This window comes from Ursus maritimus, unplaced genomic scaffold (genome assembly GCF_017311325.1).
Source record: "Ursus maritimus isolate PB19 unplaced genomic scaffold, ASM1731132v1 scaffold_26, whole genome shotgun sequence".
Classification (NCBI taxonomy): domain Eukaryota; kingdom Metazoa; phylum Chordata; class Mammalia; order Carnivora; family Ursidae; genus Ursus; species Ursus maritimus.
The window spans coordinates 38,889,367-38,906,755 of NW_024425119.1; the positions used below are offsets into that span (position 1 = coordinate 38,889,367).

Here is a 17,389-nt window from a genome sequence, read left to right on the forward strand (position 1 = left end):
CTAGGGGCTCAGTGGCCTCCTACTGCTGCAGCTCGTCAGCAGAGCCCTGCTCCTCACCACACAGCGTTGAGCTTTTCCAGGTCAGCAGTAGTGCCCGAGCTTCTCTGGCAGCAGCCCTTCCCTGGGGGTGCCCCCTGTGCCTGGGACGAGGTGTTGGACTTGGTCCATACCCCACTACTGTGACCTGAATTGTATGCTTTGAATAGGCGACCTTCTGAAGTGTCAAACATAATCTCAATAAAGCTTCTGAAAAGACAAGACCAGGTGAATGTAAGAAAAATATACTATCTCATTTATGAACATAAATGGGAAATTCCTAAGTTAAATATTGGCGAAAGTTAATTCAGTCTTTACTACTCCACCTAAATAGGGTGATTTCAGTAATGCAAAAATTCTTCAACACCAGAACACCTACAATTTAGTAGTTTAAAAAACCATAAAATTTAGGATTGTTTGTTCTAGCTCTGTGAAAAATGCTGGTGGTATTTTGATAGGGATTGCATTAAATGTGTGGATTACTTTGGGTAGTATAGACATTTTAACAATATTTGTTCTTCCAATCCATGAGCATGGAACGTTCTTCCATTTCTTTGTGTCATCTTCAATTTCTTTCAATGGTGTTTTATAGTTTTCAGAGTACAGATCTTTAACCTCTTTGGTGAGGCTTATTCCTAAGTATCTTATGGGGTTTGGTGCAATGGTTAATGAGATTGATTCCTTGATTTCTCTTTCTGCTGCTTCATTATTGGTATATAGAAATGCAACAGATTTCTGTATGTTGATTTTGTATCCTGCAACTTTCACTGAATTTGTGTATCAGTTCTAGCAATTTTTTGCTGGAGTCTTTTGGGTTTTCTATATGGACTATTTACAATACCCGAAGTATGGAAGCAACCCAAGTGTCCATTGACAGATGAATGGATAAAGAAGATGTGGTATACACATAGACTGGAATATTATTCAGCCATAAAAAATGAAATCTTGCCATTTGCAACAACATGAATGGAGCGAGAGTGTATAATATTAAGCAAAATAAGTCAGCCAGAGAAAGACAAATACCATATGATTTCACTCATATGTGGAATTTAAGAAACAAAACAAATGAGCAAAGGGAAAAGAGAAAAGAGAGAGATGGCAACCAAGAAACAGACTCTTAACTATAGAGAACAAATTGATGGTTACCAGAGGAGTGGAGGTGGGGAGATGGATGAAATAGTTGATGGAGATTAAGGAATGAACTTGTTGTGAGGTGCACTGAGTGTTGTTTGTAAGTGTAGAATCACTAAATTTTACACCTGAAACTAATACTACACTGTATGTTAACTGGAATTTAAATTAAAAAAATAAAACCATATGACTATTTCAATGAATTTATTTTTTATCCAGTATGTATTTATTGCATGCCTTATGTGACAATCACTATATATTAGTAAATGAAAGAAAAGAGTCCTGGTCCTCAATGGAAACAGAAAAAGCATTTGATAAAATTTTACACCAATTCTTAGCAAAATATAATTAGAATTTTTAAGTTGGTATTGATCAAAAACAGAACAAACACCATTCTTAATGTTGAAACATAAGCTTTCTCGCTGATCCAAATAAAAAGATGTTTGTACAAGAGGTTCTGGGCACTGAATTAACTTTAAAAATGAAATACATATACAACTCAGCACCAAAATAACAAACTGATTTAAAAAATGGGCAGAGGACATTTTTCTAAAGAAGACATACAGATGGCAACAGACATATGAAAAGATGCCAAAATCACTAATAATCAGGGAAATGCAAATCAAAACCACGACAAGATAACCACCTTACATTTGTCAGAATGACTAAAATAAAAAGAAATAACAAGTGTTGGCAAGGATGTGGAGAAAAAAGAATCCTTGTGCACTGTAGGTAGGCATATAAACTGGTACAGCCACTATTGAAATGAGGAAAAAAATTAAAAAAAGAAATACCATATTTTCCAATAATTCCACTACTGGATTGTCTACCCAAAGAAAATGAAAACACTAGTTCAAAAAGATATATAAATCTACCATTTACATTGACATGGATGGAACTGGAGGGTATTATGCTAAGTGAAATAAGTCAATCAGAGAAAGACAACTATCATATGGTGTCACTCATATGTGGAATATAAGGAATAGTGCAGAGGGCAATAGGGGAAGGGAGCGAAAACTGAATGGGAAGAAATCAGAGAGGGAGACAAACCATATGAGACTCTTGACTCCAGAAAACAAACTGAGGGTTGCGGAAAGGGAGGTCAATGGGGGGATGGGGTAACTGGGTGATGGGCATTAAGGAGGGTACGTGATGTAATGAGCACTGGGTGTTATACACAACTAACGAATCATTGAACATTATATCAAAAACTAATGATGTACTATATGCTGGCTAATTGAATTTAAATAAAAAATATATATGTAATTTAAAAAAATAAAGACATATGTACCCCTATGTTTATAGCAGCATTATTTACAATAGTCAAGATATGGAAGCAACCTAAGTGTTCATCAACAGATGAATAGAGTGTGTTTGTGTGCGTGCATGTGCGTATTCACCATAAAAAGGATGAGATCATGCCATTCGGGACAACATGGATGGAAACAGAGGGTATTATGTTAAGTGAAACTGATCAGACTGAGAAAGACAAATACCAGATTTATTCATGTATGGAATCTAAAAAAAAGAAACAAACAACAAATAAAAAGCAGAATCAGACCTATATATACAGAGAAGAAACTGGTGGCTGCCAGAGGGGAGACAGGGTTAGGGGATGGGCAAAATGGGCGAAAGGGAGAGGGGATATGGGATATGGGATTCCAGTTATGGAAGGAATAAGTCATGGGAATAAAAGGCACAGCATAGGGAATATGTCAATGGTATTATGATAGTGTTTTATGGTGATAGATGGCAGCTAAACTTGCGGTGAGCGTAGCACAACCTATAGAGAAGTTGAATCACTGTGTTGTATACCTGAAATAAATATAGCATTGTGTGTCAACTATACTCAAATTTTAAAAAATTAATTTAAAAATAATAAAAAATAAAAATGAGAAATATAAAAATTAGAAATAGAAAATAGTAAAAGAAACAAAATTATTTGCTTTTATTTAAGATGAAATAATTAAAATGTAATTTTAAAATCCAATCTAAAAACAAGCCATTATAACTAGGAAGACAGTTCAACAAAGTCAACAGATACAAGCTCTGTATATAAAATATCACAACATTCTTATGTACTAGAAATAACCAAGTATCTCTGGGAACAAACTGAGGGCTTCCAAGGGGAGGGGGTGGGGGATTGGGATAGGCTGGTGATGGGTATTAAGGAGGGCACATATTGCATGGTCCACTGGGTGTTGTACGCAAATAATGAATCATGGAACATTGCATCAAAAACTAAGGATACACTGTATGGTGACTAACATAACATACTAAAAAATTATTATTAAAAAAATAAAGAAATAAAAAACTGGTTTTCACCTAAAAAAAAAAAAGAAAAGAAATAACCAAGTAGAAAATGTAATTGCTGCAACATGGATGGCACTGGAGGAGATAATGCTAAGTGAAATAAGTCAAGCAGAGAAAGATAATTATCATATGGTTTCTCTCATCTATGGAACATAAGAACTAGGAAGATCAGTAGGAGAAGAAAGAGATAAAGAAAGGGGGGGTAATCAGAAGGGGGAATGAACCATGAGAGACTATGGACTCTGAGAAACAAACTGAGGGCCTCAGAGGGGAGGGGGGTGGGGGAATGGGATAGACCGGCGATGGGTAGTAAGGAGGGCACGTATTGCGTGGTGCACTGGGTGTTATACGCAAGTAATGAATCATGGAACTTTACATCAAAAACCAGGGATGTACTGTATGGTGACTAACATAATAAAAAATATTATTATAATTAAAAAAGAAAATGTAATTGAATTTTTAATTCATAATAGAAACAAAAAATAGAAGGTATCTGATAATATATCTGACAAAATTTATGTGTGACCTTTATCAAAATGAGTTTCACCAATGGCAACAGAATACCCTTTGTGAATGAAAATGTTGTTGAACCTTTGCATAACCACCATGTCCAGCCATGGCCACACTGTTAGAGAATTCATGGACCAGAGCTAGGCTCACCAGGAAGGAAAAGATTGGTATTCACATGGTAGACTATTCTACTCATAATCATTTCAAACTGCTTTGGCAGTGGAATCCCTCTGGTAAAAATTCATTCTATATATTTTCCCGGTTTCTCTGCTCATAATTCACCCAATCAAAATACATTTATTGTACAACGTGCATGTTTGAAGCTATTTTATATTCCTGAAAAAGTAGCGAAGATTGCCAGAAAAAGGCCCTTGATCTCTTTGAGTCTATATTTTCTGCTGCTGAGGAGTGCAAAATGAAGGGTAAGTAAGTAAAAACTAAAAGGTAATTTCAGAAAGAAATAATATTTAATTTTTGACCATGATAATTTTAATCTCCCAAATCTCCTTCTCAGTAATTCTCCAATTGTGTTTCGTGATCTAAGGGGTCTTTGCTGAAATTCTGTTGATTTCTTTCTAGAGTTTGTTATAGACACTGGGCAGCACTTACTGTCTCACATTCCATCATTTCTGTAGCATTATTAGGGCTGAGTGGCAGAGCTACTTATCTAACAGTATCTCCCTCTCACAGCTGGAAATGGTTGACCATTAGGTAAATGGTTTGAAGCTACATAAACAACTGTTATCTGTAGTCTCTATTGGACATGCCTAGGTCCAATAAACAATTTCAAATATCCCAGTTGTCCTTGGATGTCTATACCTGCAATTTAATTGCAGTATCAATATATATCTCTTAGGTCTTTCCCTTGCAAATGACAGAATCTAATTCTGACTTACTTAAGGGAAATAAAACAAAGCAACAATAGTAAAGCATTAAAAGGGAAATTCATGAACTGGGTCTGGGGTAGCTCGCAGCACCAAAGGGACAGTCAGTGTGTCAGGTGGTAAAGAAAACAGGCTTTGGGATAAGTCTGTTTGGTTCCAAATTCCACCCCCACCACTTACCTCTCTGAGTCCACTTCCACTTCTCTGAAACAAGGATAACTAAAGTATTTATCTAAAGCATTTTTTGTGACATTTAAATGGGGTAATGTATGTTAAATCTTGGCACAGTGCCTGACGATGCAAATATCTAATCATGTGCTCTTAATATAATTCATGTTTATCAGGGGGCACCTGGGTGGCTCAGTCCGTTAAGTGTCCACCTTCAGCTCAGGTCATGATCTCAGGGTCCTGGGATCGAGCCCCGCATCAGGCTCCCTGCTCAGTGAGGAGTCTGCTTCTCCCTCTTCCTCTACCTCTTCCCCCGCTTGTGTGTGCTCTCTCTCTGGCTTGTGCTCTCTCACTCACTCTCTCTCTCCCTAATAAATAAATAAAATCTTTTAAAAAAATATATAGGTTTAATTCATGTTTATCAATCTGCCTTGAAAGTATAGAATCTAGGATAACAGTAGTGATCTTATCAGCAGGGGCACTGGGATAGGCTATCAGAGTGCTGCAAACAGACTTACCTCTGCCTCTCAATCTATTCTGAGGATTATAATTCCTAACAGAATGGATGGTCTGGAGCTGACCATATGCTCATTCCTATACCAGTCACTGTGCCTGAAAGAATGAGTAAATAATGAGTGGGGGAGGAAAGAGGATTTGGGGACATCATGATTAATAGTCTCTCTGGAACTATATTGAACACATGGAAATTTAGTTACTGGAAGAATGGTAAAGATAACATAAGCAAGCAATAACAAAGTCTACCATATTGTCTGTAATAAACTAAATATTTTTGTAAGAAATATTGTAAGACAAGAGGTTCATCCATCCATTTTCTTCTGACTAGGAAAGAACTACTATCATACCAGGAAAATAACTTCACCTTTTCTTAACCATTTTAAAGAAAAGATGTAAGGTATGTTGCCGATCCTGATATCAGAAAATTCTCTTTAATATTCAGGCACTACTTATTGCAATTCCATTCAGTTTCTCCCCTCATCATTCTGATTTTGTAGTCTATTAATTGTAACATTAGACACATTTTCTCAAAATTCTTCTTACAGCTGCCTTCACTTCTTTGTTCTTCAGGCTGTAGATGAGGGGATTCAGCATAGGAGTGACCACACTGTACTGCAAGGAGAAGATTAACTCTTGAGTAGATCCTGAATTTGGCATGAGATAACGGAGTAACCCTGAGCCATAAAAGAAGATCACTGCAGTGAGGTGGGAGGAGCATGTGGAGAAGGCCTTGCTTCTGCCTGTGGTAGAGCTAATGTTCAGGATGGTGGATAAAATGCGAACATAGGAGAAAAATATCAGGAGGAAATTTCCAAAGAAATGCAGGAGGCTGGAGCAGAGCAGGGCAGTAAAACTTGCAGACACATCAGAGCAAGACAAAGGGTAGAGAGACGGCAGCTCACAGCTGAAGTGGTGTATATTTTGAGCCTCACAGAAGTCTAAATTGAGAGCTACAAGGATATTGATAAGAGCATCCAGAAAACCCAAGCTCCATGAGCCCCACACCAGCCCCATACATAGCTGTCTGTTCATCATCTGGCCATACAGCAGAGGGGAGCTGATGGCACCATAGCGGTCATAGGCCATGACAGTAAGCAGGCAGGATTCAGTGCCCCCAGTGGCAAACACAAAGAAGACCTGAGCCAGGCAGCCCTCTACTGAGATGGTTTTCTTCTCAGACAGAAGGTTCTCCAACAACTTGGGCACAGTGACAGAGGAGTGACAGAGATCCAGGAAGGACAACTGTCCCAGGAAGAAGTACATGGGTGTGTGGAGGTGAGAGTCAGCCCTGATCACCAGCAGCAGCAGCAGGTTCCCCATCAGGGTCAGGAGGTAAATAACAAGGAACAGCACAAAGAGCAGAGCCTGAATCTGGGGGTCAGCGGACAGCCCGAGGAGGATGAACTCAGACACAACACTGTGGTTTCTCATTGTCTTCACTATTTTCTTTGGAATGTAAGAAATAAATCAGATAAAGCCTCTTCTCATGTCTAACAAATATTCAAGGGTTTCAACATTCTCTATTCACAAAGTTTCATGCCTGCTCAAAAATTTATGTTCTGAAATGATAAACTTCCTTAAGTCTCTAGATTTCCTAAAATCAGCAATTATCTTTTCTATAGGATTCTAACCCTTGATCAACTCCCTGTCCACTTTTATTGTTCTTTCTTTAATGTCTTAGAATGTATTTTGTTATTGTTGTTTTATTATTAAAGCAACTGGAGGATGTTTTGTAAATTCTTGATAATAATCCAGTAGAGAGGGAGAAATTGCAGGAGGAATAAGAGAAAATTGCAGAAGTAGTATCTCCGAGAGCAGCTGGGTTGCAGAGCAGAAGCGGAGCATGCCCTTAGGTGGGAGCAAGTTTAATTCATCCATCAAACATGCATAGATGTGATGTTGGGAAGGAAGCGGTTCCCATGTAATGGCTTTTTTTTTTTTTCAATAAATATTTAAATGGGGTCGTTAATGCAAACTGAAGAGGAGCGGTGGCTGAACATTTGCAGAGTGAGGACAAAGGGAATGAGTTAGAAAGAAGGCAGCATATTCAGAGGGGAGGGGGGTGGGGGAATGGGATAGACCGGTGATGGGTAGTAAGGAGGGCACGTATCGCATGGTGCACTGGGTGTTATACGCAACTAATGAATCATCAAGCCTTACATCGGAAACCGGGGATGTACTGTATGGTGACTAACATAATATAATAAAAAATCATTAAAAAAAAAAAAGAAAGAAAGAAGGCAGCATAGAGATATCCCAGATGCTATATAACTCATCAAGAGAAACTGCTGACCAATATGGGAACATACGCTGACCATAATCTCTATCGCCAGTTTGTGTCATCTATTCAGATTCAGCTCTTGTCTGTGCCCTAACGCCATTTGCAAATATAGACTACCCACTAACTTTCCAGAGCTTAGCCTTTTTTTTTTTTCCTATTTTGGGCTGACAACCCATATTATAACCGTAGACTCAGAATAACTCAACACCACTGACTATACCATCTTGTCCCTTGATGTCCTCCTCTATCTCTTGCATTCATACTGCATTCAATTTCTCAAAGGACTTATGATTTCTCTCCCATTATTTATCCAAACAACACCGAGGATTAAAGCTATTCTTAGGAAGCAAGTCTACATTACCTGTCTTTCTCACCTAGCTGAGCAATAACTAGCACAGAATTAAAGAAAAACTTCTTCAAATCCAGTGATCCAGAAGACAAATTGGAACGTCAGTGTGAGAATTTGGTGTTAAGGTAGAGTTTGAAAATTTCTTTTGGATATAGACCTCTCCCTTGATTTCTGAAAGAGGAAATAGAAGGCTCAATTGTGTGTATTATTTCTAAAAACCTAAATACTTCCAGTCATGTAGGGGTTGCATTTTCCATGCTAATACTTTTTTCCTTTTGCTCACCACTATAGCTCTAGCTATAGCAACCTGGATTCATCCTGAGAATATTACATCATTGGCAGAAGATGCTGGAAAAGCAAGGAATCAAATCATGAAATGCAGAAAGAGAACCACCCATTATAATTTTGGAGGGCAGCAAACAGAACGGTCCCTCATCTCTAAATGGGGCCCCACTTACTAGCACTAGAAATTCCTTAAACTTTGGGGAAATTTTCTCTCTTAGAAATAAAGGCCAAAGGACATTTTCATGAAAGACAAATCTGGAAACTGTACTCTATCAGGGGCCGCACTTCCTCAAAGGTATAGATTTACTGTATTAGAGTTATTTGAGGAGACACATAAGTAAATAAAATCACTTATATTTTTACCTGGTGCTGCAATTTCATTATTCCCAATGCTTTGGTTATTCAGGCTGTTAGTCCAAATTTAGAATGGAAACAGCTCTGAAAACATTACCACTCTTTTTCAGTTATTATCACAATTAGATGGAGTTAGCTGACTAGGTAATTTCCAAAGAAAAGCTGCCTAAGAGGAGCTTTTTTTTTTTAAAGATGAGACACAAGTAATGAATCATGGAACTTTACATCAAAAATTAGGGATGTACTGTATGGTGACTAACATAATAAAAAATACTATAAAAAATTTAAAAAAATAAAGATGAGACACACAAGAGCATCTAGCATTGTAACCGGCCCAAAGGAATTGTTCAAAAAGTATTATTTACAAATAAAAATGAATACATGAATGAGTGAATGAGTAAGTAAATGAATGAAACTCAGGAGAAGAATAGTCTAGGGCTTTTACTACTCAGAGGGAACAGATCTGATTAGGAACCAGTAAGGGATTTGGACACTTGGGGCTTGCATGAAAGCAGATGTATAAAGGGTATTGAAAAATTTTGCCAACTGGAAAGGTTTGCCTCAATGCAGTGTTTCATGCCCTGTTCTGAACTTACACATATCTCAGGGTACATAATTGTAGAGAATACCTATAATTAAAGATGTAATTAGTTTCTGGACCCTGTGCATTTGGAGTACTTGAAGAGGGTTATTTGTGAGTCACAGGGTACCCAAAGTCTATCATTGATGTCCTACCCCCTCTCACATTTTACAGACAGCTCTTACGTATTAGCCTCCCTGAACTTCCAGGTTTCTGGTAAAATGTGGTGTTTCAGCACCAGAAACAATGAATATAACAAGATGTAGAAAATATCTTGTCTCAGTTGTCCCATATGTAAAATGAATGCTAAAAATAATTACCTTGAAAAGTTGTAATGACTTAAGAATCCTGAATGCTAAAGAATCATTAGATTCTCTTTTCTTTATGCCCAATGCAAGTGTTTAATTTTCCCAAAAGGAGGAAGAGAGGTGATTTTGAGGAGCAGACCAAAACATTTCAGGTCACAGAAATGAGACCATGTCAGAGAGAAACAGGGAGGCCATGACGTCCAGCCCAGGGGAACAGAGATGAGATGAGAGAACTGAAAGAGAAAGGAAGTGTCTGATTAGGGAAGAACAAGTGGCAGGAAATGAGGCAGAAAGGATTCTACAGAGGGAGCACAGGAACAGAGAAACCCATCAGAGAACACAAGAAAAATATTACCATATTTCTGGGTTTTCCTGGTGCAGAATACATCCTGTTTTTCTGAGTCGGTACATACGCCATGGAGTTCAGGAGAAATGTACAAGAAAGAAAATGTGCCACAACTGTCCAATCATGTGAACTGGCATTGCTTTTTCTATTTAAAAGACTCTTTTGTGTACAGAGAAATATGTAAGCTCCGTCCTCAAAAGCCTCTGCAAATAAAGACTTCAGAAAACTCTTCTAAACTTTGACAGCATTTTTACACTTATCCCTTAACGACTCCGGAAAATGACAAAGGAAAACTTGAAAGCTTCAAATTCCTAACAAGTAATAAAGCAACTTCTTTCATATTTCCCCTAGCATAATTACACCATCATTTCTGCACCTATCCCTCTGTATGACTGTTAATATATTGCTAAGAGCACCATCCTGACAAAGGAGGCTCAGGTCTAGCCATTTAGAAGGGATTGTGGGTTAAGGTGGCCAATGAGATGCAAATTATGATGACCTGAGAGCCCAGGGGACATTGTGGTTCTGTCCTGATTGCTGGAAAGCTCAGCCTGAAGCTTACTTTGGACTCATTACCTAAAAATGGTTACTGAATGATCCCTCTGGGAATTTACAGCTTACCTTTAGATCATCTTCCTTAATGCTGTCATGTTTTTAATTATTACATGTACTCGATACATATTATTATGTACTACTTATACGGTCAATAGTAATTTAAATTTACCTACATATTTGATATTTGACCTTTTCTTGCTCAATTTTTTCTACATCTAGAATTGAAAAGTTCAAAAGCTAAGATTTCAATGTATGAGTTTAACACAAGTTAGACAAAGCTGAAGAGATATTAGTGAATCAGAAGATAAGACAGAAGAAAATAAGAACTTCCACCTGTGAGCATTTTCTTTCTCCTAGAAGACTCCCTTTAATTTTTCATTTAGTACCAGTAAGCATTTTTTTCACCTTCATTTTTTTTTTAAAAAGATTTTATTTATTTATTTGTCAGAGAGAGAGAGTGCACAAGCAGGGGGAGGAGCAGGCAGAGGGAGAAGCAGGCTCCCCACTGAGCAGGACCCTGGGATCATGACCAGAGCCAAAGGCAGACGCTTAACCGACTGAGCCACCCAGGTGTCCCTCACCTTCATTCTTAAATGATGTTTTACTGGACACAGAATCCTAATGGGGAAGTTATTTTTTTATTCAGTACTTTGATGATATTACCTCAGTGTCTTCTATCTTCTTGTTAGTCTAATGCTTCTCTTGAGAAGTCAGTTGTTAATCTAATTGTACTTCTCTGGAGTTAATTTGTGTTTTTTTCCTCTCTCTCACTGCTTTTAATATTTTTTCTTTTGGTTTTTAGTAACTTTATTATGATGTGACAAAGGTGTCTTTCTTTTTATTTATCATACTTGGGATTTATTTATAGGACTTCTAGCATTGTAGTTGATATACTTTTTCAGTTGGGAACATTTTCATCCATTATTGTACACATTGTCCTATTTTCTTTTCTTTTTTTTTTTTTTTTAAAGATTTTATTTATTTATTTGACAGAGACAGCCAGCGAGAGAGGGAACACAGTAGGGGGAGTGGGAGAGGAAGAAGCAGGCTCCCAGCGGAGGAGCCCGATGTGGGACTCGATCCCGGCACACCAGGATCACGCCCTGAGCCGAAGGCAGACGCTTTAACGACTGCGCTACCCAGGCGCCCCTGTCCTATTTTCTTATATATTACCTCATTCTCTCTCCCTTCTCTGTAACTCCATGTACATGTACTTGTACCTTATCCTTATCATTCTGTGCATTATGTATTACATATTCTTTTGTTTTTTTCTTTATTCTGTCTGTGCCTTACTGAATATATTTTATTCTTACTTACAAGTCATTAGTATACTCCTCAATACTGTCTAATCTCCTTCAAACATATCTATTAAGATCTTAGTTTCAGCCACTGAGTTTGCTAGAACTTTCACTTAGATTTTTTTATAGTTTCCAGAAATATTATGCCAAAGTTCTCAATCTTATCTTTAATCTCCACAAATACTTTAAGTTTATTTATTTTAAAGTTATGTGTCTAGATCTGTTTCTACTATCTCTAGTTTTTGTCTCTCCATGTTGTTTAATTTTTTTCTATTGAGAACAGGATGTTATTATGAAAATTATAGAAATAATTTAAGGCTCTGGCTTGTATTCTCTTCCTCTAGAGAAAATTTCCACTAACTTCTGTCAGACAGCCATAGGCATTTGCAGTCCTGGATCATTCTCATGTAATTCCAGGGGCTGAGATGAACCTGGGCTTCAGTCCTTATGAAGTTGGTCTGTTCCAATCCACTTTTATTTCAGGGTACTGCCCTTTAAGGCTCCAAACTACCCTTTGGTAGCCCCTGAATTCCATTTTTCCCACTTACCTCAAGAAACTGTCAAAATAACTTTTCACATTCTCAACCATCTCTTCAAGATGCCCTTATGGGAATAACAGACCCCCAAATGCTGAGCTTGCTTTTCTAAATTTTCTTTTCTTTGGGATGATGGTTCCAAAATCCTTCACTGCTTTCTTAGCTTTAAAATATCTTCAAAGCATATATTAATAATATGCCCTTCAAATAAATATCCCAGAAATACACCCATACTTATATGGTCAATTAATCTATGACAAAGGAGGCAAAAATGGGGAAAAGACAGTCTCTTCAATAAATGGTGCTGGGAAAACTGGACAGCTCATGCAAAAGAATGAAACTGCACGATTCTTACATCATACACAAAAATAAATTCAAAATGGATTAGAAATGGGGGAAAAGACAGTCTCTTCAATAAACGGTGCTGGGAAAACTGGACAGCTACATGCAAAAGAATGAAACTGGAGTACTTTCTTATACCATAACCAAAAATAAGTTCAAAATGGATTAAAGATCCAAAATTCAAGATCTGAAGCCATAAAAATCCTAGAAGAGAGCACAGGCAGTAATTTCTTTGACACTGGGTATAACAACATTTTTCTAAATATGTCTCCCAATACAAGGGAAACAAAAGCAAAAATAAACTATTGGGACTCCATCAAAATAAAAAGCTTTTTGCATCCCTAGTTTTTTATGTAAAGTTCCATGATTCATTACTTGCGTATAACACCCAGTGCACCATGCAATATGTGCCCTCCTTAATACCCATCACCAGCCTATCCCATTCCCCCCCCAAAACCCTCAGTTTGTTTCTAACATAATATAATTTAAAAAATTATTATAAAAAAAAGATCAAGCTAAAAATAATTTTAATTAATTAATTTAAAAAAAAAGCTTTTTGCACAGCAAAGGAAACTCTCGACAAAACAAAAGACGATCTGCTGAATTAGAGAAAATATTTGAAAATTACATATATATATATCATATATATATATACATATACATATATATAGTTAATATTCAGAATATACAAAGAACTTATACAACTCAAAACAAAAAAACAACAATTCAATTAAAAATTGGCAGGGGACCCGAATAGACATTTTTCCAAAGAAGACATACAGATGGCCAATAGATTCATGAAAAGATTCTCAATATCACTCACTAATCATCAGGGAAATGCAAATCAAAACCACAATGAGATACCACCTTACACCTGTCAGAATGGCTAAAATTAAAAACACAAGATATAACAAGTGTTAGCCAGGATGTGGAGAAAAAGGAACCCTCTTGCACTGTCAGTGGGAATGTAAATTGGTACAACTACTGTGGAAAATAGCATGGAGGTTCCTCAAAAAATTAAAAATAGAAATACCATAGGATCCAATAATTCTACTACTGGGTATCTACCCAAAGAAAACAAAAACAAAAACACTAATTCAAAAAGATATATGTACCCCTATTTATTTTTATAATAGGCAAGATATGGAAGCAACCTAAGTGTCCATCAATAGACAAACGGATAAGGTAAATGTGGTATGTATATGTGTGTGTGTGTGCACGTGTGTGTATGTAGATAGATAGACAATGAAATATTACACAGCCATAAAAAGGATGAGATCATGCCATTTGAGATGATATGGATGGACTTATAGATTACTATGCTAAGTGAAATAAGTCAGATTGAGAAAGACAAATACCAGGTTGAATGAATGAATAAACAAACAAAAAGCAGAATCAGACCTATAAACACAGAGAACAAACTAATGGTTCCCAGAGGGGAGAGGCATGGGGGGTCAGGAAAAATGGTTGAAGGAGAGAGGGAGATACAGGCTCCCAGTTATGGAATGAATAAGTGATGGGAATAAAAGGCACAACATAAGGAACACAGTCGATGATACTGTAATAGCAATGTAACAGGATAAATGGTAGCTGTACTTGTAGCAAACATAGCATAATGTATAAACTTTTCAAATCACTAAGTTGTATGCCTGAAACTAAGGTAAGGTATCAACTATACCCAAATACAAAGAAAAACAATAAAAGATTTAAAAATATGTTCTTCAGCTTTTTTGTTTTGGCAATGTGTTAGTCCAAGTTATCTGGTCAGTAGTTACCAGAAGTGGAAGGCCCTGACAATTTTATTTTAGTCCATGCCTATTCTATTATTATTATTTGGTATTGCTAATTTACATATTTTATAATGTTGAGTTTTCAGTCCTTCTTTGGTTTACTTTACTCTTCTGTCTGCCTTTTTCTCTAACCTCAATTTTTATCATTTGCTCTTTGCTCCCTATCTTTTATTAAAGAAATGAGTGTTCTTATTACATATTACTATCAACAGAACCATATGCAAAGAATTTGAGATATTTTTTAGCTTTTTTCTCTCCCTCATTACTGCCTCTATCTTTGCATTGTATATCAGTTAGGATGCATATGGATGAAAATAGAAGATAACCTAAATAGCCATACTTTAAACCATAAGAATGTTTAATGTTACTCAAGAACTCTGAGTGGGGGGGTATGAGATTTTGGATTTCGTTCAGCATTTCCATGATAAGTCAAATTACTGGTTAAATGTGACTGTAATTTTTTTCCCTTTCCCTCATAGTCTCATTATAGCTTCTGTAGCTTCTAGCATCACATTCTTAGACATCATGTCCAAATTGAGAGAACAGCAAGGACTATTCCACCAAAAGTTTCCCTTTAGACTCACTGGCTAATTCTGTATCGCACAGCTACTCTTAGTTGCAAAGAAGACTGGGAAACTGAGCATCTAGCCAAGGTGAGCAGAATTTCATGAATGATTTAGACAATAATAAATCATCCCCTGGTGTTGGGTATCTAACTAAAATTAGAGTTGTTAGTAAGTAAAAAGGTAAAATAACCATGAAATAGGTAAGCAACTGTGTCCACCCATGTGGCCCGTTCCTTTCCTTCCTAATTTTGAATTTCTTTGCTGTAATATGCCAGAATTCTCAATGATATCCTTACCTTGCTCTTTGCTAGAGATTAAGAACTTACATATTTCATTGTGTGCATCTTTTTTTGGTAACCGATATATAAGAACATTTTCACCTATTTTCCCACCTGTGACTAAATACCTCTTTATACAACTATTTTTACTCCCTCCTTCAGTTCAATAGATGCTATGAACTGTTAAGAAAGTTTCCTACTATCCCCAGTTTGCAAAGACCTTTATAAATGAGTAAATGCCGAATTTTATTGAGTATCTTTTTGCATTTGTGGAGATAGCATGGTATTTTTTCACTTAACATTTAAATTAGTGGATTTAACTATTTTTTAAAGCTTGAATCAGAAAATTTTTGCATTTATGGTATAAATCCAACCACTTTAAAACTAGAGGAATGGGGAAGAAACAATTCCTTCTAAATAAATTCATATTCCAAGGTTCAAATAAATCAAGCAATTTGCCCAAATCTTGCAACTAGAGATTCAAAGGTAGTGAAGAACAAGGATTAAAGTTTATTTAAATCTAAGATACTCTTCACGTTGCCTGTTTCAAACCCACACACCATTATATATGAAACATGTAAGTGAAATATCATATACCTCTCTATCCATCTCCCTCTTCATCTCTCTGGCATCTACACACACACACACACACACACACACACACACACACACACACAATCATTTGTAGCTCATTTGCTCTGTCCTTGGGGGAAAAAAGGGAAGGTGATACTTCATTCCTCCATTGAACTGAAAAGAGAAATGCCTTATTTTGATTTAGATAAATCGGAATTAGAGGCTGCTGTAACCCTGAAGAGTAATGGTACTTTGAGGTCAGGCAACTCCTGTTATTGTTGAGAAATAAAGCAAGGGTTTTTAATTGCAGGAAGCAAAATTAAGACAATTCCTTTAATTAAATTAATCAGATCCTACAGGTGGTGTAGCCGTTTTTACCAGATAGAAACAAGACAGAGACAATCACAAACTGGAGGCACATTAGGAAGGTGTAGGGGTGTGGAGTTTGGCTGAGCAAGTCTGATGGCTGATAACAAAGCCTGTGGGCTACTTTTTCTCTTCCTATCCCTTTTCCTCTTTATTCTTCTTTCAACGCAATCTAAAATTGAAGTTATTTAGAATAAGCTAAGAGTTAAGAGAAAAAAATACAAAATTACACCTTGACTTCCTTTTTAATATCTAAATTTTTCCTTCTTAGCATTGATTCCAAATATACTTTTAAAATGGTTTTTGAGTAACTATTGCAACAGATTTACATATTTTTGTAAATGAAATACGCAAAGCTCAAGGTTATAAATCTGTGGAGGCATGAGTAAATAAGCCAGTTGATTCAGACCTAATGATTAAGACACCACTGCCTCCTTGTGGCACACTTCCAGAATGACAAGTTATGATTATTGGAAGTTTTTGCTCGTTTGTTTTCAAATCAGAGTTTTCACAGCCAATGTCACAGAAGCCATGGCTTGGAGTAGAAACAGAGTTGTTAAGGATCCCAGAGAGAGATGAGAAGAATAGCAATTCTGAACAGATACATAACCAGAGAAATTATCCAGGTTTTTCTTTCAGGTCTCCCAGGAATGGGGGCAGAGAGGTTGAAAAAAACTTGAGTAGTAAGAAAACCTGGAGTTCAGCAGTTCCAGAATAGCATGCTCCAGAGCATGACTGTACAGAAAAACTAAGAGACACTGAAATCGAGTCTACATTACAGGCATTGCTCTTTTATGTATTATGTAAAATTATTAAATATATATTTATATATAATTTATATATATACAAATAATGTATTTATAATAAATATTTATAAATAAATAATTTATATATATACAAATAACATATTTATATATATATAAAACCTGGGTCTTTATAAATATATGAAGACCCAGGTTCAAAATATGTCATTTATTCTATATTTGTCTGTGAATAAGTTACTTAACCCTCTATTATTTAGTTT

At 36.4% G+C, this 17,389-nt stretch overlaps 1 protein-coding gene across 1 annotated transcript; it reads right to left on the reverse strand.

Annotated features, from left to right (window-relative positions):
* Positions 1–6,071: 6,071 nt before the first annotated feature.
* Positions 6,072–7,154, reverse strand: LOC103675434 (olfactory receptor 8S1-like). Its single transcript, XM_008704511.1, has one exon. It carries the CDS (start codon positions 6,987–6,989, stop codon positions 6,072–6,074), a length of 918 nt encoding a protein of 305 aa, XP_008702733.1. The 5' UTR covers positions 6,990–7,154.
* Positions 7,155–17,389: the final 10,235 nt, after the last annotated feature.

Coding starts and splice junctions, on each gene's coding strand:
- LOC103675434 (XM_008704511.1), bottom strand. CDS start 6,989: ATGAGAAACCACAGTGTTGTGTCTGAGTTCATCCTCCTCGGGCTGTCC.